The 27,872-nt window shown below is 35.5% G+C and overlaps 2 protein-coding genes across 2 annotated transcripts; both read left to right on the plus strand.

The window, feature by feature from the left end:
- The first annotated feature begins 5,949 nt into the window (after positions 1-5,949).
- Positions 5,950-12,740, plus strand: LOC140136767 (cytochrome P450 2J3-like). The gene is made up of 3 exons (XM_072158354.1): positions 5,950-6,244; positions 7,415-8,380; positions 12,306-12,740. The coding sequence occupies exons 1-3, from the start codon at positions 6,031-6,033 to the stop codon at positions 12,482-12,484; spliced, it is 1,359 nt and encodes a 452-aa protein (XP_072014455.1). The 5' UTR covers positions 5,950-6,030; the 3' UTR covers positions 12,485-12,740.
- A 4,915-nt stretch (positions 12,741-17,655) lies between these two features.
- Positions 17,656-26,839, plus strand: LOC140136768 (uncharacterized). Its single transcript, XM_072158355.1, has 6 exons — positions 17,656-17,751; positions 19,587-19,770; positions 20,445-20,513; positions 21,128-21,367; positions 23,152-23,227; positions 25,411-26,839. The coding sequence occupies exons 2-5, from the start codon at positions 19,624-19,626 to the stop codon at positions 23,218-23,220; spliced, it is 525 nt and encodes a 174-aa protein (XP_072014456.1). The 5' UTR covers positions 17,656-17,751; positions 19,587-19,623; the 3' UTR covers positions 23,221-23,227; positions 25,411-26,839.
- Positions 26,840-27,872: the final 1,033 nt, after the last annotated feature.

The raw sequence follows: 27,872 nt of genomic DNA on the forward strand, positions 1-27,872 counted from the left end.
CATGATAATGTAGATTTACCAAACCCTGCAGTGTCGTGTATAATGAATATGTTAACATAATCATGAAAATGTAGATTTGCCAAACCCTGCAGTGTCATGTATAATGAATATGTAAACATAATCATGATAATGTAGATTTGCCAAACCCTGCAGTGTCATGTATAATGAATATGTAAACATAATCATGATAATGTAGATTTGCCAAACCCTGCAGTGTCATGTATAATGATTATGTAAACATAAGCATGATAATGTAGATTTACCAAACCCCGCAGTGTCATATAAATTATAATGAATATGTAAATATAATCATGATAATGTAGATTTACCAAACCCTGCAGTGTCGTGTATAATGAATATGTTAACATAATCATGATAATGTAGATTTGCCAAACCCTGCAATGTCATGTATAATGAATATGTAAACATAATCATGATAATGTAGATTTGCCAAACCCCGCAGTGTCATATATAATGAATATGTAAATATAATCATGATAATGTAGATTTACCAAACCCTGCAGTGTCGTGTATAATGAATATGTTAACATAATCATGATAATGTAGATTTGCCAAACCCTGCAGTGTCATGTATAATGAATATGTAAACATAATCATGATAATGTAGATTTACCAAACCCTGCAGTGTCATGTATAATGAATATGTAATTATAACCAAGATAATATATAGTTATCAAACCCTGCAGTGTCATATATAATGAATATGTAAATGTAATCATGATAATGTATAGATTTACCACAATATGCAGTATCATGTACAATGAATCTACCAAAAAAGCCTCTGTTTTGTGGTGAATGGCTAATTTGTGTGTGCCTTTAATTTAAACCAAAGGAACAAAAGAAAACTGAAACAAAGTAGGTGACAAATAAAATGAAAGTTATGAAAAGTGCAGAGAAGTAAAAACTGAAATAAAAACTGCTTTAAATAAAGCTTCATTGAAGAAACTGTGTTGTCTCTTTGTTGCGCTTGTTGTAATCTTTTTGCGCCTTGGCCAGTTTGACACTTTTAAAACTGGACTTTTGTCTATTCAATTGCTTGTAACTTTACTTCTTGAGGTCACATTGGATCCAATGTGGTGTCATAATAATAATTTTTTCGTAAGAGCATGTTTATAGTGAGCCAAATTATCCGATATTTAGCGTATATTAGCGTATAAGTACTTTTCGGTAAATCGCACAAGCCTTTGTACACCTGATGCGCACATCGTTTATTGAACACCGTTACCGTACGTGACGTCAAATAACGAGTTTTTAGGTGTACTCGCAAAGGCTTATGGGATTTATCGAAAAGGTCAATTGTTATTGCAGTATTATCTTTCCATATACAGCCTATGATACGGGTTGAACTGGTTATTATTTTCGTGGCTTTATTGTTAATTTCCTTGATTTCTAAATTTCAGAGCTGTGAATACTGAATAGATGTGTTTTAAATGACGAAGATGTCATGATAGTCAAGCATGGTGAAAACATCTCAATGGTGAAAGTATATGTGAGCATTTTTGACATTTCATAATTTGAATAAAAATATAAGCACTGGACAATAAGCTTTAAAATGATACCAAAATTATATACATAGCATAAGTACTTTTTTAAGATATGGATAATTTTGTAAATGATTTGATATTGTTGGTCAATTCCTTTTCTGAGTAATGGGCTAATTAATTTTCCGCTTTACACAGGGTTGAATAGGGATTATCATAGTTCAGCTGTCATTTATTGATTAAATAAACCTCTTTTTAATAAGTACTTTCAAGGATTTGAAATTCCACTCAGTTCCAAGGTCAATACCATGAAATTAAGAATTCCAAAATTTCTTTTATGGGAATGTCATCTTTAAAGGCCTATAACTCATAACATGGCTGGCGACTTGTTCCGGGTTTTGTAGGAGCTGGTCACATATGTGAATCAAAATCAAACATGTTTGTTTGATAAAATACGTTAAAAAAATATAATATCACAATAGTAATGGATGGTTAAAATGGTGTTATTCTTGATTTATGACAATAAATTGGTTAATAAAACATTAAAAAAATTAAGTGATGGAAGGTTTCAGAAAAATCACAAATGGATTAGAAGTCATCCGGGCTTTAACCGCGTTGCCACGGGGATGTCCCGATGAACAGCGCGTGAAAATGGAGTATTTATTGATATGAATGTATGCTGTGGTCCTGAAAGAATAAAAGAATTGTGAAAAACTTGATTTTTTTTTGGCGAATGGGGTCCAGAAGTTGTCTAAAATCTAAATCTAAACAAATACTCAATAAATAATAAAATCGCAAAAGCGACATCTAATTGAGAAGAAAAATGGCCTACGATGAAAACACAAATACTTATACGAGAATATCGGGTATCTACCAGGTTTTAATGTGCATCCCCCCCAGGACTCTACCAAACCAACTTTTTTAGCTTCCTTTTATGGTCCTATAACACATTCAAGATGCTAACATAAAATATTTCCCGGCACTCCGGCCATATTCAAGGTTAAAGGTCAACACAGTGGTCAAATTTCAAAGTTGCTCAAATCTGGTTAACAATCACACCAAATTATTCCTCTCATTGCAAGGATTCAGAAAAAGTATTCTTTGACCTACCTGCGACTTACCGTTCTTGAGTTATAAGTTATTGTTAACCAGATTTGAGCAACTTTGAAATTTGACCCCTGTGTTGACCTTTAACCTTGAATATGGCCGGAGTGCCGGGAAATATTTTATGTTAACATCTTGAATGTGTTATAGGACCATAAAAGGAAGCTAAAAAAGTTGGTTTGGTAGAGTCCTGGAGGGGATGCACATTAAAACCTGGTATGGACCGGAACTTCAGAGGATGATATTGTCTGGTGCTTGTGACGGTTTTTTCATTGAATTGCTTTATCTTCTGATTGAATTTTATACATAGTTGCAAGACGTATATTTTTTTGGCATTCTTGTAGTGTGGGCCAATTTAAATCATTTGGAATGCTAGTTACGGTACCTTCGGTTCTTTTATAGCTCTGCGCTGCACCATTTCTATTTTTTGGATATCAGATGTTGTATATGGAGCCCATACAGCGCAGGCAAATTCTAAATGAGGACGAACAAGAGCCATGAACATTGTTGTTTGATGGACTTGGGACAACGGTGTAAATTTCTACGTATAACCATAGGGCTCTGCTCGCCTTGGCGACAATATTGTTTATATATTTAAACCATTTTAAATTAATTTGACGCCTAAGTATGCATTATGCGTCACACTTTCAAGAATTTCATTTCCCATACTATAAGTACACACAATTGGATGACGCTTTGTGGTGACTCTAAGTGTTTTACATTTGGAAATATTGAAACTCATTTGCCATTTGTTTGACCATTTGTACAGTGATGTAAGGTCAGTTTGCAGGATGTCGTTATCATTAGGTGTTCTGATAACCCTATAAAGACGAATACTGGTTGAACTGTCTATGTGGGAGGCAATGTCGTTTATGAAAACCGAAAACATCAAGGGGCCTAACACCGTTCCCTGCGGGACACCAGATAGAACTTGGGCCGGTTGGGCTGATTCGCCATCAACGACAACTTTCTGCGTTCTATTCATTTACCAATTTTGTATTCATTTCCAGATTGAACCCCTTTTACCATAATGGTCTAGCTTCTTAAGCAGTCGTTGATGCGGGACGGTGTCGAAGGCTTTTTGAAAATCGAGAATTTGTAGATCTGTTTGCAAGCTATTATCAAGATTTCGTGCAAGGTCTTCTATGGTAATTATCAATTGAGATTCACAGCTATGGTTTGATCTAAATCCATGTTGAAAGTCAGAAAGAATATTGTATTTTTCTAAATGAGACATTATGACGAAAGAGAATGTGCTCCATGATTTTGCATGTGACTGACGTGAGGGACACTGGCCTGTAATTGGCCGGATTGTTTTTTCGGCCCATTTTTAAAAATTGCCGTAATATTGGCAGTAAGCCAGTCACAAGGGATGTTACCTGTTCCAAGTGATTGGGAAAATATAACTTGATAACGAGAGCCAGTTCCTGATTGAACTCTTTCAGTATATATGAAGATACTCCATCAGGTCCGGAGGCTTTCTTTGGATTTATGTCCTCAATGAGTTTTCTCACTCCAAATTATTAATAGTGGGGAAAGGGTCACCTTCCATTTTGGGTATTTCCGTGGTGTCTTCAATTGTAAAGACACTCGAATACTGGTAACTGAGGGCTTCTGCCTTTGCTTTGCTGCTGGATATTTCAACTCCGTCCACATTAAGCGTTGCAACTCCACAACTTTCACGCCGGATTGTTTTGACGTGGGACCAGAATCTTTTCCCAACAGTTGTACTCCATGTGTTGGGTGATTCATCTACCAGACCTCTCAGATAATCATTTTTGGATTTGGTCATTTCTCTAAGAACAGTTTTTCTAATTTTTCAGAAATGTTCCCATAGAACATCAGACTTGTATTCCTTTCTTATAAACCCGTTATTTTTTACGGATGAGCCTTTAATTTTATTTCGGGCGATAGCCAGGGTACATCCCAACGCTCCCTGATATTTTTTGAGGGACATGCTTCTCTACCATTCCATCGACTTCATTGGTGAAGTACGACCAGTTTTCACTGGTAGAACGCTCATTGCTCGTAAGAAACATGTTTTGGAAAGCAAGCGCATCATTCTCAAAACATTCCTTGTTCATTTTCGTGTAAACAAACATTTTGCGTGGAGGTTTTGTAATACGCTTAGCTTTAACATTGATCACAGCAATCCTATGATCGCTCATTCCAGGACAAACATCGACCTGCTCCATCAGATCTGGGTTGGTGGTTAATAAGAGGTCTATCATGTTATTCAAACGTGTTGGTTCCTTTACTTGTTGGATTAAACCATGTTCTTCAACGGTATCCAATAAAGCTCTGTTGACTTTGAGCCATACTGAGGATTTGGCTTAATGGTGTTGGTTGCCCATTCGACATCTGGAAAATTAAAATCACCACCCAGGATGACATTAGGTAACGTACCATTTTGTGTTATCTTGCTTAAAGAAATACTTAATTGTTGGATAGGTTCAGGTTTGTAATCGGTGGGTCTATAAAACGATAGAAAGTTGTATGTAGGGTATCCAGGAAAATGCTGGGATATATTTGAAAGATAGTCTGAAAAAGTAATGCCACAGTGACTCGCATGTAGGGCTGTAGCAGTGTGGAAAGATTGTGGATATCAGTGGATATCAGTATGATTTACCACTAATTTTGGCTATGAAATACCGCGTGAAATGCAGCAAGATTGTTTGTTTATTATCAAACAATCGGATTGACTGTAAGATTGGTATCACTTTTTGAATTAATGAGTTATTAAAATTACACTTGGGACAGTAAATAAGATTTAGCATGGTTTTAGATAGATTTTGTACCCAGCGAGAAATATCATAGAACAATAGCGGTTAGGTTACGTGTAAATATGTCATGCGATCAAGCAAAATCAGTCGGAACTCGGAAATATTAAATTTTCAGTTTCTTATAATAAAGTAAAAAGTATTTACAAAGCTTGATTTTGCAGGAAACCCTATTGAAATTGAACAATTAGTTTCAAAGATATGAGCAATTAAAGAGTTTCCAAGACAATAGGAAACTAAAGGAAATAGTTCCTTTGTTTGGCCATTATCTCAAAATCAATATTTCCGAGTTCCGACTGATTTTGCTTGATCGCATCACATATAGTCTCGCTGGAGTATCTGTTTATTCTTCTTTATCAGTCGTTTTTTTTTTAAACTTGCTGGTCATGCTACCGCGTGAGTCTAATGTAGTAACAGGTACAAAGTACAAATGGAAAAAGAAACACCACATGGGCAACATGGCTATCTTACTAACTCTGTACAGTTATTTGGAGGTAATTCTTGACGTTCGTACTGTATTAGTCGGTTTGATTGTATTTCTCGTATCGTCATGGATGGTATATGGTTATTTCAATCGGGTGAAAAACCTACCACCAGGTCCAAGAAGCTGGCCCTTAGTAGGTTGCTTGCCTCATCTCATATACATGAAGATAAAGAATAAGAGCAACATTCTCGAAATGATTGAGTCTCTGTCCAAGCAGTACGGACCGGTATGTTGTTTGTCACTTCCTTTTGGCAATAAGATGATCATAGTTAGCGGTTACGAAGCTGTAAATGAGTTGTTGACTTGTCCTGGAATGGGTGAAGATCGACCACCGTTTTCTCAAGATAATCCAGATGAACTTTTAAAAGGCCTTGGTGAGTTTGACGTGTTATTTAGGGGCTGTGCAATAATTATTAGCAATGTGGAGGGTAAACTTGGGGGTGGGACAAGGGGGGTTGTCGGGGGGTTGTCAAAGGGGCAAGCAAATGTTGGCACATAAACGTGGATGTAGCCACACATTATTTTGATCACCGATAGCTTCACATTCGAATTTTGTGTAACTATTGTGAGCAAATTCGAAGAGTTCTAGAGTAAGGTACGCTTTAAAAAGCTAAGGAAAACAGTACAGTATCAGTTTGCAAATTGGGAACCCCAACGTTTGGTTTGTGGGGGCAATTTTTAGTAGGCCGAGAAGGGGGGCGGCAAGCAATTTTTGGCACACACCGTTTGGAAATTTTATCCTCGGGGCCCATAATTATTGCACAGCCCTTTATTATTATCAGTATATAGCTTAAGCGTAAGGGGTGTCATTTTGTGATCATCTCTTTCCCCCTAAATACGACGCCTCTATATTTAATGATCATGACTACCCCTCATGCCAACTCCTCCTTCTTCCACACACACACAGACCCCCCCCCCCCTCCAAAAAAAAATAAAAAAAGGTCGAGACTTTCAGCAAGAATGTTTCGCATAACGCGCGAATATTTTGATTGTAAATGCAATTAAGGCGCGTGTATATTCAGGGAGCGCAACACCAATTAAGCGTCCCATAGGACGTGCGCTAATTCTCCTCAGTCAGTGCCATTTCCGATGATATTTAATAAATTTAATATCAAATGAAACTTCTGTAGATTCCAAACCTTAATTGGCATAATATCGCTATCTACTGAAAGGCAATGGCAATACATTCTAAACTCGTCACTCACTTTTCAAAGTCTAAAGTTGTCCTAATCCGTACAGTATAGTCTTTGTCAAAGACTACTCGCGATTTAAGGGGAGCTGCGAGTCACAAACCGCGATGCCCACGAATAGCGAGCGGAGCGAGTTTATCTGCCTATGGATAATATAGGTATACGGTCTGTATTATTATTATTATTATTATTATTATTATTATTATTATTATTATTATTATTATTATTATTATTATTATTATTATTAACACAATATTATGCAGAATTATGTATCATTGTTTTCTTTTATGTTCAGGTGATATAATTCCATTTCCAACAATTATTATTATAAAACATGTTTTCTATATCTTACAGGAATTATCATGTCATCGGGAGAACAATGGAAGGAGCATCGCAAGTTTTCCCTCACAGTTCTCAGAGGATTTGGCGTCGGTAAAAGAAGCTTTGAAGATCAGATTGCTACAGAGATTGCGTATTTAATGAAAGAAATTGAGTCCACGCAAGGTCAACCATTTGAGCCAACTCGTCTCCTCTGTAATGCTGTGTCTAACGTCATCTGCGCTGTTGTCTTTGGGAAGCGGTTTGAATACGATGATCCAGAATTTAAACATTTGCTACATTGGCTAGAAAGAACTCTTGCCCTAGATGATCTTGTCAATATTCTTTACCTATTGATGCCAACATTTTCTCTATATTTGGCGAGAATTCCATTTTTCCCGCAAGGCAACATGTCATCTTGGCGGAGTCTTCGTAGCAAACTTCAAGATATCGTGGATGAGCACCGACGTACCTTTGATAATGATAACATGCGAGACTACATCGACGTGTATTTGAGCGAAATGCAGAAGAAAAATGATCAAGGGACTCAAACGTATCTCAGCGATGTGGAACTCCGTGCGGTCATTCAGGATTTCTTTGTAGCTGGTACCGAAACAACATCAACAACATTACGTTTCGCTCTGCTCTACATGATCAAATTTCCCGACGTTCAGAAACGGGTACAGGAAGAAATCGACTCGGTAGTTGGACGAGATCGTCTACCTAGACTTTCTGATAAGCCTGACCTGCCTTACACCCAAGCTGTTATTCACGAAATCCAGCGCTTTGGAAGCAGTGTCTTCTCAACTCTTCGCTACGCCAAACACGATACAGAATTTCTTGACTTTACCATCCCTAAAGGCTCTGTGATGCAAAATAATCTGCATAGCGCTACTCGTGATGCGTCAGTTTGGGAGGAACCAGATGCGTTCAAACCAGAGCGATTCTTGGACGACAAAGGTCAGGTCGTGAAGCCTTCACAACATATAGTGTTTGGTGCAGGTATGTATAAAAGCTGTGCTTTCGTCGGTCGCCAGCTCCATTTAAACCAAACCAACGGCTTGACAAAAATTTACTACACGACCAGTTCTCTAAATTGCACTCGGAAACTTTTTGCCATGCTTATAGATTCTTGTCCCACATTTGCACTCCCAACTTTAGGAATCCTGGTACTGGCACTAAATGCTGAAGTGTGTCCTTTCACCTGTTATCCACACTCTATACAAAATTATAAGCGGGCACAAAAGGAGAGTGCGTACTTTGAAGTGAGTAATCTTTTGTATGCTTCTCAGCTGAAAAAGAGTTGAGTATCGATCCAATACCCTGTCAATTAAACATGACGTAAACCACATTTGCTCTAACAGTGAAGGTTATTGGGACTTGATAATTCACAATGTTGTAAACACCAAACCACACTGATAAATTGGCATAATAAAATAATAAATAGTCTCTTATCATTGTTATCTCTTATAACAATTTTCATATTCGTGAAATGACGTCGCTAATTTGCATATTCATGACGTGACGTTACGGTTTTAATATTCAAATAAGTGACGTCATCTTATGAATAACGTCACTTATTTGAAAATCCATGACGTGACATCACTAATTTGTATATTCATGAGGTGACGTCATTATTTGCATATTCGTGAGATGACGTCACTAATTTGCATATTCATGACGTGACGTTACGTTATTAATATTCAAATAAGTGACGTCATCTTATGAATAACGTCACTTATTTGAAAATCCGTGACATGACATCACTAATTTGTATATTCATGAGGTGAGGTCATTATTTGCATATTCATGAGGTGATGTCAATAATTTGAATAATCATAAGGTGACGTCACTAATTTGTATATTCATGAGATGACGTCACTAATTTGGATCATCATTACATGACGTCACTAACTACCATATTCATGAGTGGATGTCACTAGTTTACATATTCAGTAGATCGTCTCATTAATTTGCATATTCATCAAGTGACGTCCTTAATTTGCATATTCATGACCTGGCGTCACTAATTTGCATATTCATGAGATGACGTCGCTAATTAAAAAATTCATTATGTGACGTCACTAATTTGCATACTTATGAGCTGACGTCATTAATTTGCATATTTATTTGATAATGTCAGTTATTTGAATATTCATGTGGTGACGTCACTTATTTGCATATTCATTACATTACGTTACTAATATGCAAATTCATTGAGTGACGTCAATTTCAATATCCTTAACGTGACGTTATTACTTTGCATATTCATCAGATGATATCACTTTTCCCCCAAATCGGTAATCAACTGGAACAATCTGCCTTACTCATTTATACAAATTCAAGACCCTGCCAGCTTCAAATCTGCAGTGATGGAACAGCTAAGACAAGACTAAGCAACCCAATTCCTACACGTCTGGTTCCAGTAGGGAGCGTTGTGTAGTACTAACTACAGATACAGATACAGATACTAATTTGCATATTCATGAGCTGACATCATTTATTTGAATATTCATTACGTGGCATCACTAATTTGCATATTCGTGAGGTGACGTCACTCATTTGCGTATTCATGAGAAGACATCACTTATTTGCATAATGATGTCCATTTTTTTGGATCTTATTTTTACTGCTTGTTGTCTTTATGGTGTCCTTTTTGATGTTGTAATGTATAGTCCTACATGGCGAGATGATAATCAATGTAGTCCTGCTGGGACACATGTTTACCGCGAGAGGGGGCTTTTTCTGTTTTTATCTGTTATCATTGACTTCTTGAGTCTGGAACTTGTGGTTAGTAAAATCAATGAGGCAAACCATTACCTAGTAAAAACATCCAGTCATAACCTTCATTTTTAGAGCGAATATGAATTACTAGATGGAAATATTCGCATAAAACAAGTAAGATTTGGCTAATGGAAGGTGTCACTTGTGTTGACATCATGATTCTATTCCAGTGCTTGTATTGGCGGAAAGGCGGAAATTCGCTTGAAAGTAGAGACGTAGAAACTTCAGTCCAAAAATATCCTGATGCCTTTACAATGGTCTCCAAATTATTATTGCTTTTTGCAAGGTATCAGGAAAATTGTGGTGGGAGAATGCTTTACGGATGTGTTGCCAGCCTTAGAAGACAAAAGTCCTTCAAGGTCTTGGCGACTTAGAAGAAGAAAAGACAAAGACCATTAACGCGGCTGTGTACTCTAGCCATTGTTTCTTTCTCAAAATTGAGTTTTATGATATGTTTGTACCTTGTTATGTTTTTTATAAATACAAGGAATGAAAATCCAGATTTGTAAACTCAACTGCAATATTTTAAGGATTTTATTTCACTATTCCACTCGTGTTTGAAATTGAAAAGGAAAGAAAATCTTTGTTGTACCAGCAAGGTACACGCGCGCAACAACTCATCGCGTTGCGTATCGCGCAATTTGTTAACGCACAAATACGCGACGCTTATCTGCATGCGCGGCGCATCTTATGGAAACACCACGGAAGCACTGATTTTACAAAAACCTAGCGGTCAAATGGCTCCGTTTTAGCTGATAAAATGTGGGTTTTTTCAAGTTCTTTCCCCCGATTTAAATATCAAGTTTAGAATGGATTTCGCTCAAACTTCTCAAGGGGCTGTGGATTTACCCGATGTTCACGTAATATAAGTTACAAAAACGAAAACTGTCGCATTCTTCTGTGAGATTCGATGAAAGTGCAAAATGTGACCACTTTAAACTTCAACGGCCATTATTTCAATGTTCATTTTCTCGGTAAAATGACGATTTAGGTACACGATAACTCAATAAATACAGCATCTATAGGTAAGCAAATATGATCATCGTAAAAAGCATGATCGACTCAAGAAACGGTTTTCTCATTTTTTATATTTTGGTCTATTTCCGATTTGGGGCATCATTTTGTGCAAATAGGCGTTTTTGAATTTTAAAAAGTTCATTTTGATGCCTTATATGGTCAATATCTCAAAAAATAAGGCCAATATCAAAAAAATAAAAAAACCGTTTTTGGAATGGAGCCTCAAGATTGAGCTAAAAACAAAATAAAATATTTTGGAAAGAGTGTTTTTTTGTTATGATGTACCTAACAAATATTGCCAAAAACTCACTTTTTGTGATTTTCTTCAAAATTGTTGTTTTTACCCCAAATCTGTATTTATATTAAGATTTATTGATGTCTTGCCTTCATAAAAATGTATACTTTTATATGTTTTGCGCGAATAATTACAAAGTTATTGCACTTTTACTACATGCATGTCTGAGAGTACACAGCCACCTTAAGTCACTTGATAACCATTACACTCATCAAAATCATTGTCTTTTGTGTTCATTAATTGTTTAAATGGCATTGTGTCCTTTATGGCGTAACCACGTGACTTTATAATTGTAATTGAAATTCTCCCAACCCAACCCTTGCAAGACGTCAACAATTTTGACTGTTAATTTCATCCAATCATCAAGGATTATATCTGCTTGGGCAAACAATGTGGTTTGCATAGTTGCTGTACAATATTAACCATTATTCCTAAATGGTTTCTAGGATTTGTGGTTTCTCTGGGCTATTTTTGCACATAAAGCCTTCTGTGCCAAATCACTTGGTCTAGAATATGGGTGACATATGTAGGTGACAACAACGCACTACCGATATTTCTTATTAGCGCAGCTTAACGCAGGTAGCAGGGCCAACCTTGAGCTAGCTTCGCCCGGCCCCGCTTAGATTAGAGCGTATCCAGAGCGGGCAGCCCTGCTAGAGTGCAACCAATGTGTGCTCTCGTGCCTTATTTCTGTTTCATTTGCATATTTTGTGCGCATTATTTTTCCTTATTTAACACGTGCTTCGGCGCACCGCTATGGTCTTGATGAGATAGCAGGGTTTTTTTATTGTCCTGATTGTATGAATAATTTTTTTCAATTGTTCTTTACAGGTAAACGTGCATGTCTCGGAGAACAGTTGGCCCGTATGGAAATCTTCATCTGTTACACGCATCTGATGCATCGATTTAGCTTCAAGAAAGCCACAGAAGGAGAAACCTTGGATCTTAAACCTAACCCAGCATTTGTGTTAACACCAAGTCCCTACAATACTTGTGCTATTGTGCGATAAACGTGGTTGTGCACTCGCGACGTGAAATTGCGAGAAATTTTACTTTTTTGATATACTTTTAATGTTTTTTAATGGACTATTAATTGTAGAGAGTAACGAGTTATAGCTTAAATAAAAGTGTAACGCCTATGCATGAATTAGAAAATAGGTCCGCGAAATAAAAAGTGGACAGAAACGGATTTGTAGTCTTGAGAGCATGTCAAAACAGTGAGGGTGTTATTTACGGGCTTGTACCGGGAAAACGAGGTTGAAGACTACCTATTTCAACAACTCTTCCTATACCTTTGTACAGGAGCCAACCGTTGTTAATCCGTGATGAATCCACACTTTTACTGTAGCGTATACGCGAACGCGAGCGAGACTACGCGTTACGCGAGAGCGCGTCAAATTCGTCATGCCTGGAACCTTTGTGCGTATGCAAGCTTACAAGTTGAATTCAGTATTTTCAGATAGCGGCTAAATTTTGCCGTTTTATTCTGTAGTTTTATTGATGATATTAACAGAGAAATCATCGAAGTTTTTGTAAGGCTTAGTGACAATGATTAACTGACATTTCCTCGTGAAATAATCGTGAATTATACGATCTTTAGCTTCTTTTCGTTGTTGAAAGGGATTCAATCATGTTTCACCGTTGTTCATCACCGTTTAACAACTCGCGTCCGGCGCGTCTGCGTGGTTTACTTCGCTCGGGCAGCTAAAGCTGCCCTCGCGAAGTAAACCACGCAGACGACGCGGCCGCATCGTTGTTAAACGGTTATGAACAACGGTGAAACATGATTGAATCCCTAAATATTGGAACATTATGTAAACTTTCATCGATTTGCAATCGACTGGTCATCATAAAATATCTCACATAGCGCCGAAAATGCCTTAAAACGAGCAAAGAAAACTGACATACCCAGCGAACCAAAAAATGTTTTTAAAACGTTTTAAACATGTTAACATTTTAATAACATTAAATGTCGGGTTATATAAAGGTCATGCAAACGTTTTAAAACACACTACAACAATATTTTTAAAATATTTTCAAAATGTTATTTAAAAAAAAAATTTCAACAATTAATAACATTATGTTAGAATATTTGCAATAGGTCATCAACAAATGTTTTTGAATGTAATGATGTAATGAAAACATTTTATATCCTTTATATATCCTTAATATTGCCCGACATTTAAGCGTTTTATGACCTTTGCTAACATTTTGGGAATGATGTCGAAAACGTTTTGTATATTTCAATGCAGTGATTATTTAGTGGTGTGCTCAGCCAAAATGGAAGTTTGCTTTTGATTGTATTGCTTCTTTTTTTTAATTTAAATAGTTTTTATGTTAGTGAATATATTTACTAACTACTTTACTATTATATATGTTTTAGATAATCGTTTTGCTAAGTTTATTCCATCCGAAGCTTTCAAAATTAAAGAAATTGTCAAAAGTTGTGAGAAAAATAAGATTTCTTGGATTTGAAGCAGTTTAGTTTAAGGTGACAAATCGGCACGTGTCCTTCAACCTCCCAAATCTGAATTGTATGTGGGTGTGTGTGTGTGTGGGTGGTGTGGGTAGGGGGGTGTGTCGGGAGGGGTGGCTGTGGTGGTGTGGGGTGTGTGTAGGGGGGGGGGCGATTGTTACGAAAGTATTAGTATTAAACCGGATTTTATCAGACGGCAAAAACTACATCTAGAGAATTGGAATTTAATGCATTTTAACATTTGCATCTTTTGGAATTCACCATGTAACTCAAAAGGGCATTTCTTGATGTGAATGTCACAGAGCACTTTCATCAGTGTTTACTCAAAACATTTTATATTTTAAGAAAAAGATTTTTAAAAATTAGATTTTATGAACATCGGGTAGGCTTTGAAGCGCCTTAGTGTACAATCGTGCTTTTGAGAGATTCTGCCAAAATTGAAGCCATCCAGTGTAATGTCTACATTATAAAGAAAATACACAATACCAGAGATTATATCTTGCATGTATAACGGATATGTAAACATGATCATTATAATTTACAAACCGTTCTGTGGCGTATATTATAATAAATAAATTTGTAAACATAATCATTATTGTAAAATGTAGATTTACCAAACTCCGCAATGATGAATATGTAAATGTAATCATGATATTAAATGTAGATTGATTAAACCCTACAGTATATAATGTCTACACAGACTTGACATTAAGTATGGAATTATTCTTCACGAAGTGCCAAGACTATTCTGGAAGTTTGATTCATCGCTGTCTGATGCATTTGTAGTGCTGAAAATTAAAAATGTTAAATGGAAGTGCGATAATATCAAATCGCTTTAAGTGAAGCCTTCACTTTGAACATGTAGGAAAGAAGGCAGGAAGGAAGTCTATAAGCTTTTATGAGATTCAGACAAAAAATTAACAAAAGTTAAGTTTCTTGGATATGAATTTGTATCCATGCATTAACATGCAGCAACCGAATAAGACACCAACATGCCAAATACGATTGATCATTAGGCTAAAAATTATATAATCATGCGATTTTTACGGGATTTTTTGGCTAAAATTAAAAGAAAATATTATGTCGCTCAAAATAGTTTTGTAGGAGCAAACATAAATATCAGTGAGCTTCAAAACACTCTTGCTCTCTAGTTTGATCAGCTCGTAATCTGCGGGACTTAATAATATCGCGGATTAATATCGATATATTTCGAGAATTTTCTTGTGACATCTCACCAGAAACATCATGGATAATTCATTCTAGTCCTATTATACTCTGTCTACTTTCTTTAACACGCACATTATAGACCAGACAGGTCAAATATATCACTCTCAACGTAGGTCTACTTTTTGGCGTAATGGTAAAAGCCTAACAATTCTCGCCAAAAATACGAGCTGATCAAACTATAGACGTTTGATCGTCCAACCAAGTTCGGCTGATGTGGTAGGTATAAAATAAACAATGAGCATAAAGGATGGTCCGACGATTAGCCCAATTGCAAGTCTTTTGGTGGCTAAGTGTTTTAGTGCAGGTATGGGTGGAACATTAGGGGGTAGTATCTCTCTATATATTTTTTATTTCATGTTTGTCATTTTAAAACGCATGGTGAGGATGCCTTAAATAAAAAGTATTACAGCATATTCAACAATTGTAATTAATGAATCTATAATATCATAGTTTTTAAATAGATTCTTAATTTATAATAACATTGCAGAATGATTTTATTCAATACATTAATAGGTTATTTTAATTCTACTTTGTTAAACCAGCATTGCGCAAATACTTGACGTTTATATAATAAAGAAATAATAACAATATCATGAATTAGATGTATGTTGAATACTTATTGATTACATTAAACATGCTGCTTGCTTAGAATATCCGGTCAGACGCTTTAAGGAATGTTTATACATTCAACAATTTATAGTGAATATATTCCTTGTACTGTGGTCATGGTGATTAAAGTATTTTTTGTTAGCATTTTTTAAAGAAAAACAAATCTTGTTATTACTATTTATTCCTAACAGGAGTGTTACCAAGGTATCTTGTTGATGTTAATTTGGTAGTAGTCTTAATAATAATAATAATAATAATAATAATAATAATAATAATAATAATAATAATAATAATAATAATAATAATAATAATAATAATATTTGACAGCTTCATTGCTTTTCTTACATTATTTTCATACTTAAATTTTTAACAAATAATATTGCAAGGTTTCAATCTAATTGCAATACTCTACGTGTTTGAAGATATACCACAATCACAGTTATTGTTATCAACAGCTTAACCTAAATTCTTTTGCATATAATTCTTAATTAAACACCAGATAGGTCAATTTCAGTGAACAAAAATTTGCATGGAAATAAACGGCCCTGGTCACGGACCGAGAAGCACAATAGTAAAACACTGACATGTACAGATATTTACTTTTGGCACTGAACTTCACGCACGAATTCCTCTTTTGAAATTTTCTTCAATTAAGTAACAATAAAGTATTTCGCTGGTCCCTTTGTATCTTAAAATATCATAGAGTAGTCGTGTTATTGCTATTTTGTCATGGAGCCAGTTTCGTAGGATGAGTACCAAACTGAGTCTAGTTAGTAACAAGAACTCCAGTCAGGGTGTGTCTATGGGATATTGTATTATGCAGAGTTCAGGCGCAGGAAGTAGTATATCGAAAAGCTGCTCTGTGTATTTTATTGTATTAAAGCCATAATGTACGATTTCCATCAAATTTTAATTTTGTTATTTTTAATATTTAATTTTTAGGAAAGGTTTATGTCCGGTCCATTGTATTAAAGCAGATATAAAAAGATAGAGTGAAAGAACCCCCACTGGCTATTTTGGCCGTTTAACGTGGAGATCTGATTCCATTTAGATTTTGGGGAAAAAATGGATCAATTTTATATTATGAAATTGAACATTTTGGCTTTAATATGGGCAATTGAATAATATACATTTTTCTAAATGGTTAATTACGGAGGAGTACGGGCCAGGAAATACAAGATATAGGCCTACAGTTAAAAGCCTGATGTCCATTAAGATAGTAATATGTTCATGAAAATATATAACACAAGTTTAAAATTAACAATAGCAATACAAACATGAACAAAATGTTTTTCATTCGCCGAGTCCTTTTAAAGCGTTAGTTCTCGTATGTACGCACACGTCGTCTTAAAAGGCTACACGACGTATTGCTGGTCGAAGCAGCCAAACAAAAAAAAATCAATTTTCATTATTTAAATCAATATATTATTGATGCTTTGCGAAAGTTCATTCTACAAATCATATATTTTGAAAACGTGCTTGATTTATTGTTGTTAATGAGTTATGTACGTTTTACAAAAGTGTTGTTGTTTCAGCCCTCTTTATAACATAACTCAAGAACCATAGGACCTAACAAAAGTATATCTGTGATATTTGAATTCTTCTACACGCTCGCTATGAAATGATCAATGCAATTTTGCCAAAGCTCACTACCTTTCGCAAGATGCTGTGAACTACCAAATCGCAACAGTTTAAAAAGTAACCTTAAGTGTGTGCATAGGACCTATTGTAAAATAATATGCGCTGGAGGGTAAGTAATATGTTTAATATGTGAAAGAAATTTAGCAAAACAGTATAATACTGATTTTTTTTTTGTTGAAATAGCTAAAGGCAGCACATAAGACATGTAGCATTTGGGCGCCCGAATTCTATATTATGCACCTGTAGCAAGGTTCAATGGTTTTCAACTTAGTGTTGTGAATGGTGTCATAAATATCAGCTCGTCTTTCTGGATATTCTCATCAAGTAAGTACTCCAATCTATCTATTAACTTATGCATATCGGTTGTTTTTGTAAATTCTAAGCATTAAAGATAAGTTACAGTTACTTTTGTAACAAACAAATTGCTTAAAAGTGAGGAAAGTAAGGCTTAATCATGAACGTAAAGTGAACTGACGAAAACACCTTAGTATACACATTAACCATGCAAACTATATTGTACACGTACATGTACACAATTTGTACATGTAAGTATAGAACCTCATAATAATTAAGTAAAATTTACTAATAAAATAAAGTTTAATTACGGAAATAAAATGTTACATAATAGATATTACATAGTTCTGAGGTATTTTTTTCTTAATTCTTATGCTGTTCTATAGCTTTCTATACTTACATGTTAACGTTATGTAAATATTTCTCTGCGTGTGGAGAGAGTCAAGTTGACTGTCATGCATGACTAAAAACTATAATAAGATAAATACAAAAATAATTGTTGACATTTATATAGTGCATTTCACGTGTATCAAAGCGCTTTACATTTATTCCGCTGTCATTAGAATATGTCAGCTGCCATACAATGCCCAAGGCGTGCCCATACCTTTGGGCGGCGCTACAGCTCCCCATTTCACCCCTTGGTAGAGAGAGGCAATAATTTTGAGGTAAAGCTCCTTGCCCAAGTGCACAACACGATGTCACCGCCATGCGCCAAGGCTCGAACTCGCAACCCTCCGATTGCCAGGTAGAGCCTGTACCGCTGTGCCACCGTGCCCTCGGTGTCACAGGTTACATCGCCATCGTGAAAACATGTTACCTGTTTAATGTTCATGAACAGATTTGTGCAAGATGGTTCGATTGGGCTAATATATTCCATCTAAAATATGTCATACCACCGTAGAAGATTTGAGAAAGGTTTCCCACAGAGGGAGTGTGTTATTCATATGGAATTGGCTAGGGCTAATTATTTTGAAACCAATACTCTTTAGCACAACTTACAATTCGCATATGAAAGCTCTTCCTTCCACTGTAGCTAAGTTTTAAAGGCAACGACTGCAACTTTGATATCGAATGCATTCCCTGACCTAGATCTGCTTTGCGCAATTGTATAAAGTATCACTCTTTTCTCCAATATGTAGCGCTTCGACTTTGTGTCTCAGGTTATTTTGTCGGATTCCGTTACACTGCCAATCTTACTTATCCTTTTCATCCCATGCGGGACATTAGGCCATAGCCAAGTTCCTCCATCCAGTTCTGTCTTTAGCCCTCTTCTCTGCCTCAGCCCATGATAAGTTTAGTTTCTTGAGTTCTGCTGCCACTGTTCTCCTCCAACAGTGCACTTCGCTTATATTTACAAATGCGCTTTTATAAATACGCACGTGACCCATGGGCACGACATACCAAGACCAGCAAGTGTGTCCAAATAATCATGCATTGACCACTATACAGAAAAGGATAGGAACTCTGTAAATAAATATCATCAAATTTATTGAACAAATTTGTTACACATGTTGCAATTCCGAATTTGTAAATATGTTATCAAAATCAACATTTTGAAAGTATTTGACGACGGAAAAAATATTCAACGACGGAAACGTTTGCAATATAATCACAAAGTTGAGCAAAATAGACAATTTTGCTGCACAGAAGTGTCATGTTGTTCCGCCTTTGCATTGATTTCATATATGTAATGTCAGCCAGGATATGTCCATCAGGCTGCATTGCGTATTGTTTCTGATTGTTGCAAGAACTGCTATAGTATTTTACATAGCCTACGATCATAACGATAATGTAATAATCTTGAATCCACTGCTCCCATACGATCAATAAAATCTCTAACCGAAGATATTCTTTTTTAATTTCAGGTAATACTGAGTAAACGCGCCAAATAGAAATATCAAGATGGCGTTGAATGCACGACAAAAGATGTTCTTCTTCGTGGGGTTAAACATCGCACTGTATGGGTTGTGTCTTATTGTTCTTGGTGCTTGGCATCTCGACTATACCCCACACGGCGCTGCTGGTGTATCCATGTGGTGTGGGATCATTGTAAGTATATTTTTTTCGGACAATGGCCGACTGGTGATGTGATCAACATTCGGGCGGTCATACTTCGCTAAACGTCGTGCTTCATGTTCAATCACACCATATAGCGCTCAGTATATTATAAATCACACATTGATTGCAGATATCAATAACACGCGCGAAATCAATTGTGATGCCATCCACTACTAGAGCGCCAAACACACACAAACACTAGTAGAAGAAGAACGTTAATCCCGTTAATGTTTCGTGGCCAAATCTTGGAACAAAGGGTGAAAAGGCGCTGAACAAATCTGGCTTGGGCTGCCCTTTTCAAAGTGTCAGGCATTTTTGGTAGGGGTCAATTAAGGTCAAACAGGGGTCAAATTTATAATTATCCTAATTCCTTTAAAAAATATTCTATATTAATCCCCTGGTCATAAGGAATCCAAAAAGGTAAATTGTGTCCTATCTGCGATCTTTGGTTACGGAGCTAAGGTCAGAAACATGACAAAGGTCAACGTACTTTGGACCAGATGCATTTTTACTAAAGATGTTACGATTGCCCAATTCCAATGATTCTGGTGTTTAGTCATATGTTTTCTGTCATAACAAACTGAACTGAACAACGTGTTCTTATCCTTTGTGGAATCACCGTTATCTAATTTGATAGATGTTTTGATTGAAAATCTTCATTTCAGTTGATCATGTGTGGAGTTGGTGACGTAATCATTTCCATTGATTGTGATGACAAAGACTACATTGGAGGTGTAAGTACTGAAGACACATCAATTATTATTAGATCAGGCCAAACGATAAAAGGCTAAGTCCAACGAGTTTACAAGTACACAAGTTGTACTGCATATATGGAATTGGACCTGACTTGCAGCAAAAGTCAGTTTCTTAGGTCTTCTCTCATTTTAATCTCTGCAATGATATTTTATATGCTTTAATAACCTCCTTCAGAGCCTTAGAAAACAGGTGAATACAGGTGAAAAAAGATATTTAGAAATAAGTCATAAGGGCGGCTATTTTAAAGGAGAAATATGCCACAATTCAATGTGACTATCAGAGAGCTTTAGTTGAGAGTCGATTTTACCACCAAAATCAGCTTCAAATGACCGATGTTGCATAAACATCACTGTTACTATTATAAAATTCTAAACACACCTTCATTCTTATTAAAGATGTTAATATTGGTATAAGTATAAAAACACCTGAAAATGTTCCTCTTACTATCACTGTTTTTTAGATATAGCTCAGTTTATTTAGATTTGTTTCAATAAGTATTGTACCAATTTATGTAACATTATAGTGACGTGGCAATCATACAGTGTCACCCCTGTACTTAACTTGCACTCTTTTCCCCATTTGATAATTACAGTTTTCCATCGGCGCCATATTGGCAAATATGATCGCCGTATTTGTCGGTATCGCTGTTATCGGCTTTTCCACCTGGGCAGCTTGGGATGATCTTGACATCGGAATCATATACGGAGTTACTGAGTCAGCTATTGAAATCTATGTCACCGTGGTTCTTCTTGGCGCCTTTTCCATGATTCTTGCGCTAGTTGCCCTCATGTTTGATTGCTGTTGTAATGGTAGTGGACTGACGATTTATGATGTAAGTTTAGATTTAAAACACGATATACAATGTAATTGGTATAGACGAATCCAATTTTAAGCGCAGCATCTCAATGGCAGCCATTGTTGTGTCCCCGTCGGGTCTATCCCACCTGAAATGTGAACTGATGCGGCCTTGACGGAGATTTCAAACTGCATGCCATCACCCGTGTTACACGTGGACACAAGAATGATTTACATATAATATATATTACAATAAATTTTACAACACAATACAATATAGCATTGATTTTTAAGCGACTTTAATCCACCCAATTGGGCAGCCACAGTGCAGAGGGGACCCAGTAATAGCCGAATGTACAGCTATGTACACTATATTAACAAATTTGAATTTATAAATTCGCAATGGGGTCATCTTCTCAGCCATTACACAATCTATTAGAAAAAGTATTATTGTGGTAGGGGTCATCTCACCAGATACATTATACTGGTACCAAGTCACAATGACTGCATTTACTCCACACCGGAAAACAAAATGGCACTTTTGAAAAGTCAATACGTCACAAATGTATAGGGTCAACTCTATAGTGTGAAGTCTTAATGGCAACCTCCAGGTCTCTTCGCGCATTTACAAAATCAAATTTATAAACATAGTGTACAATGGCTGGATAAAGTAAGAAGGTATAAACCACAATAAGCCATATTGCATGTTTTCCATCAATTTTAAATTTGTTATTCTTTACTAATTGAAATTCTGAAATAATATTAGTATTAATAACCGTCTGTTTTGCCTGCTAAGATATTCTATGGCTAGTTTAGTTTTTAGTTAATTGACTTTAAGGGATCTGGAATGACAGTATTTTTAATGGGATATGAGAGCACCTCAGACGTATCGAATTCCATTCTATACGAAGCATGTCTTTCTGATATCAAATATTTTTCATTTTTGAAAATCACGATATAATACAAATTTTATGACAAATTATAAAAATTTGATATTTTTCAAATTTTTGATATATAACAGTCCTCGAAGTAAATTTTATAAATCTAATGATGTATTCTTCAAGTGTATGTAGCTGGGAGGAAAAGCCGACGATCAATTGAAAATTTTTACCTTTCATATTGAAGATATGGATTTTTCCCCAAAAAGACCTAATATTTTTGGGTGTTTTGGGGAAAAAATCCATATCTTCAATACGAAAGGTCCAAATTTTCAATTGTTCGTCGGCTTTTCATCCCACCTACATACACGTTATGTATAAATCATCAGATTTATAAAGTTTACTTCGAGTACTGTTAAATATCAAAAATATCAATTTTAATGATTTGCCATAAAATGTGTATTACATTGCGAATTTCAAAAATAAAAATTATTTGATATCAGAAGGACATTTTTCGTATTCAGAATGCAATTCGATATGTCTGATGTGCTCTAATGTCCCACAATAAATACTGTCCAAACGTTCATACCCCTTCCCTTAAGCTATTACAACAATAGAGAATTCTAAACCAACAAATTAAGGCCGGTTGCATTCGCTGAGACGGTCAGTACTACAAGGTTATAATAATCTGAATTAGTATTATATTTCTTAATCTGCATCTTCCGAAGAGAGTCCGATTCTAAATATTTGCATTGGAAAGCAATTATAGGACTGGAGTCCTATGTCTTGGTAAATTAAATTGCAATGTGTCTTATATTTTTTATATGTTTTTATATTTTTATGTTGAAAATGTTACTATCGACCAGATTCATGGATTAAAATTAACCAAAAAAGGACAAACCGTGTAAAACTGAAATATTTTGATATCTATGTTCTTTTGCAGGATTCATATCCAGAACGTGGATACCCCGCACCTGCAGGAGTTTATCCATACCCACCACAATATCGTTAAGAATCAGGTAATTAGACTATAACACACCATAACATACCCCACTCCCACCCCCACCCCACCCACCCCCGCCGGTACCAACCACCCTCCCTCTGCACACCACCACACACAAATTCGTCAGACACTACACACTACACACCCTTATTGGATTGCATATTATAACAGACTACAGTCAGTCTACTCTGAAGTACAAAGTACAGACGCGGACGCACACATTGTGCCGACTTTGAAATTGTATACGCGCGCGTTGTCACTTTGTACTTCAGAGTAGACAAACTGTATTGTAATATGTGATGCGATCAAGCAAAATTAGTCGGAACTCGGAAATAATGATTTTGAGATAGCGCCAAACAGAGAAAATGTTTCCTGCTGTTTTAAACTCTTTAATTGCTCATATATTTGGAACTACTGGAAAATGCATGTTTTTGGCACTTTTTTCAAGAAATTAGTAAAATAGTGAACTCCAGTTAGAACTACATGAATGAATAGGATTGAGCTATGTTTCATTTGGCAGTACCTGATAATTTTTATTTAATCCAAAAAATTAGTGCTGTATTTTTCTGGAATAGGGAGTAGTTGTTCAACTTCAATGGGGTTTCTGCCAAATGCAGCTTTGTAAATGCTTTTCACTATCCAATAAGAAGCTAGAATTTAATATTTCCGAGTTCCGACTGATTTTGCTTGATCGCATCACATATATATAATTATTGGCAATATTCATTTGCTGTAAAAGTAATATAGTCTTTGACATGTTGCTTGAACTTGCTTCATGGCATTATAATGTCCAAGGTCATCCAAATCAAAGATTTAAATTCTTTAATCAAATTAATCATTCTGTGGATTAATCTAGATTACCAAATTTAGCAATCGCTTTTCATTTCAATCAATCAAAATGCTGTCTAAGCTACCGAGAGTACGGTGGCCTAAGGTTGTTCGGTTCATGATCACAAGGTTATGGGTTCAAACTACATTAGGGCCAACGTGGTGTGTCCTTACATTATCTTACTTGCCCCACTCCACCCAAGTGTGCAACAAGGAGCTGTTGGGATGAGGTAGTCATCCGGCGACGTTATTGTTGTCTCCCAAATGGCAAATCGTGTGATATATTCTAGTGGCTGCGGAATAAATGTAAAGCACTTTGATAACTGTTTAATTATAATTGTTCTAAAGGCGCTATAAGTCAATTTATTTTAAAAAAATGAAATCCACTTTACGTATCCGGAGACAAGTTGTGTGAAGATAATCAGATTGCACTCAATAACATTATGAATATCATCTAAAAGCGATACAATATTTGCAACCCTAATAAGTAAATTATTACTTGAAGACATTCATTGAAAAAGTAAATTGAAGGATGTGCAAAAATATTTAGAGCAATTGTTGGCAGGCAGTTTGTGAACCACAAGCACAATAACTAGCTCAATTAAAAGGGTTAAGTAGGTGAATACGCAATCCTGACCCTAATGTTCTCCTTCTTCAAGCATTTACTAGCTTGAGGATGAATTGGTTAACACTCTCCACGCGGGTGTCGACTGCAGTTGACAAGTTTGAATAATATTTCAAAAATTCAAAAATTCAGAATTTTACATTTTCATGACTATATTTGGAATCGGCATGAAAAATGCATTAAAATGAGTACAAACAAGTCTAGTATTGGTTCGGTGATTCTTAAGATAGCTCTTGATATTTTGAGAATATCTCAAAACTTGGATATTTTATGTTTAAACCTATGTCTAGCACGCAGAGAAGTCCCAAACATAGCTTAATAGATATTCTATAACCTATATACAAGTTGTGTCCAAATGATCGGAATAAGTTTGGATATTTATTGAAAAGATCTCCACATCTTTGAAAAACTGGATCCTTTTGAGATGATCAGAGTGACCAATCGTTATGATACGTTTCGTATTTGAATACTACACTTTCAACATGACTTGGGGTAGTTATGGGTCCGGGTCAAGTCAATATTAACAATAACATAGAAAAGCAAATTACGAAAAAATCATCTTCTGCTATACTAGCACCATTTTTCGCACGCTACTTTACGCTACCAAAAACCAACTACTATAATACGTACAGGTTTTAGTAGCATTGGTTTATTAAATAAATTGTTACATAACTTTGAATTATTACTTTGCAATTACTGTTACTGTAAACATCATTGTTATTGTTTTTTGTGTGTGTTTTTTACAGAGACCGCGGGATCGTCTAGAAGTATAACCAGAGTTACTACAGATCAGTAAGACTATTTTAACGGTGATCCGAACTTCTCCTGAAGATGTTTGTGTCAGAGGGATTGTATTTTAAATAAAAGAAAACCATTATGTTTTTAGAGTGTACAAAAATAATTACATATAGATTTTCAAACTTGTTGAGCAAGAGTTGCCCCAATATAATTTTACCGCGATTTGCCAGCTCTGTATATCTACATAATTGTGTTACATGTTTTTGGATAGTCTTGAGACCCCACGGTTTGATATCGCGATCCGAACCTGAGATCGGGCAAAAACCCCACTCTATAATCACACGTTTGACAAAGGTAAACAATCGGTACAGATCTTCTCTTAATGTAATTATTTTGGACACTCAAGCAACAGAAAGCATTCAACGGTATTGTTTTACAACTTCCATTATTTAAATATTTGTTTTATTATAATTTCTTAGGTTTTAATATAAAATGTATAATATTGGCTAATTAATATTGAATTGAGAGTAAAAAAATCAACCCATTCAAAGTTCGACTTTTTCATCATATATATAAAGTATATTTTTATAGCCATTTACATGCAACTGTGACATGTAACCCTATTGTTTCAGTTTGCTGTAATAATTATCAATCTAACAAAATAATAAAGTGTCACTGTATTCAAGAAGCTCAATTGCTGCAGCCTCAATATAAAATATATACTTTGAGAGTATACAACAGCAGGAAATTAGAGCAAATTATTTTCCCGAGGTACTGATAAGCTGAACCGGGGGAGGTGAGGGGTGGAGCCAGTACCGAAGGAAAATAGTTTGCCAATCCCCGATAAAAACCACGCAGTATTTGTTTTATGACACCTCACTGTGACTGGGGATGATAATGTAGAAAAAGTAACCACGTACTTAATTGTGATTGTAGCAATTGACCAATGAATTGGCATGATTTGTTCATGAATATTTATGAGGTGTTATAGATGTTTATATATAATATCTGTCGTATCAAGTAAAGAAATTTATAAGTGCATTAGGCGGAGGCGCCCTATAATATCGTTAATTTTGGACATTTAATTATTTAATTGCTTTTTCACCCAGGTTTGTCGGGTGGAAAATAAAGAAAATAATTAAATATCCAAAGCTAACGCTAATGGTGTTGTAATCAGCCTGCTCCTCAAATGAAATTGCAGTATTACAAGCAAACAACCAAGCGGATACTGTGTTATTATACTAAGAATTTTGATTGAATGAACACAGCTTTCAACAGCTGTACACAATCCAACCGTGTATACCGTATTGCGTATTTCAAACTACAACGCGAACGCACGACCTTGGATACAATACTAACCAATTACGAGTTGGCATGGTTGGATTCACTTTCTTCGTTACGCACGCACAGTCTCAAACGCTGACGTGCATCGCGCAATGTACGCAAAAAACAATCGTCATGCTATATCAGGCTGTGTTCAATCAATTGGAATTTCTATTGTGGTTTGCGGTTAAATTCTATAACATCATTGTGAGGTCAAAGGTCACAGTGAAATAAATAGTTCAGTACTAATCTTGATTCATTGTCGAATCAGTGATGTCGATCATGTACATATTAGCACACTTTTTATCTTAACGATTTCAAATCAATTTTATTTTTCTACTAAGATTATTAAAATAACAATTATATAGTCAATGAAAACAATTGTATTTTACAAATGACAAAAAAGGTGTATTTATGTATAAAAGTTTACAAAATGCCTGAGTAAACAGTATTATGAACGACAAGTTGCTCATTACTCTTTATATTTATTTACTATAGTAAATATTGAAAATATTGTGAAAGTAAGCTATTAAAGGTGGTGACCCGATTGACAGTCTCGTCCCCCATCCTTACCCCATCAAAATGGTATCATAGTCACGTTTTTCTCATTAAGATATTGAAATTGGGAATTCCAAATCGGTATATTTCTGAAGATCTTTACTACGTTTGAAATTTATTCAAATTTTTTTGGATAATATCCTCGGAAATACACCGATTTGAAACATGTGGAACTACTAATTTCAATATGTTAATGAGAAAAATGGGGTCTTTCATTCGATATCAATATGAAGAGCTTTGTTTCAAAACCCCTTACATCAACTTGCCCATTTTTGAGAACACATCAAAAAATCGTCAAAAAAATCACTAATACATGGGGTTTGCAACAAAAGCAGTTTTTGGCAGGGTGCTTGGGTAGGATTAGTGGATGTAAGGGGTTTTGAAACAAAGCTAGCTCTTCGTATACTACGGTATTATGATCATGATGATTTTCATTAACAAAAACACCGCAGACTCTATCATGCTGTATAAATGTCAGTAATTCTATAAGGAATTAATCACATTAACAAGAAACATTTACGTGTTCTTTTTGCATATTTTGTATGAAAGCTTGAATGGGACAACATTTTATGGTATACGTAAGTTTTAA

This window comes from Amphiura filiformis, chromosome 17 (assembly GCF_039555335.1).
Source record: "Amphiura filiformis chromosome 17, Afil_fr2py, whole genome shotgun sequence".
Lineage (NCBI taxonomy): Eukaryota > Metazoa > Echinodermata > Ophiuroidea > Amphilepidida > Amphiuridae > Amphiura > Amphiura filiformis.

Bases quoted from the DNA above. Each gene is read 5' to 3' on its own strand.
- LOC140136767 (XM_072158354.1), top strand. From the start codon at position 6,031: ATGAAGATAAAGAATAAGAGCAACATTCTCGAAATGATTGAGTCTCTG. The intron at 6,245-7,414 runs GTGAGTTTGACG...TATATCTTACAG, and splicing joins TGAACTTTTAAAAGGCCTTG to GAATTATCATGTCATCGGGA. The intron at 8,381-12,305 runs GTATGTATAAAA...TGTTCTTTACAG, and splicing joins ACATATAGTGTTTGGTGCAG to GTAAACGTGCATGTCTCGGA.
- LOC140136768 (XM_072158355.1), top strand. From the start codon at position 19,624: ATGGCGTTGAATGCACGACAAAAGATGTTCTTCTTCGTGGGGTTAAAC. The intron at 19,771-20,444 runs GTAAGTATATTT...TCTTCATTTCAG, and splicing joins CCATGTGGTGTGGGATCATT to TTGATCATGTGTGGAGTTGG. The intron at 20,514-21,127 runs GTAAGTACTGAA...TGATAATTACAG, and splicing joins ACAAAGACTACATTGGAGGT to TTTTCCATCGGCGCCATATT.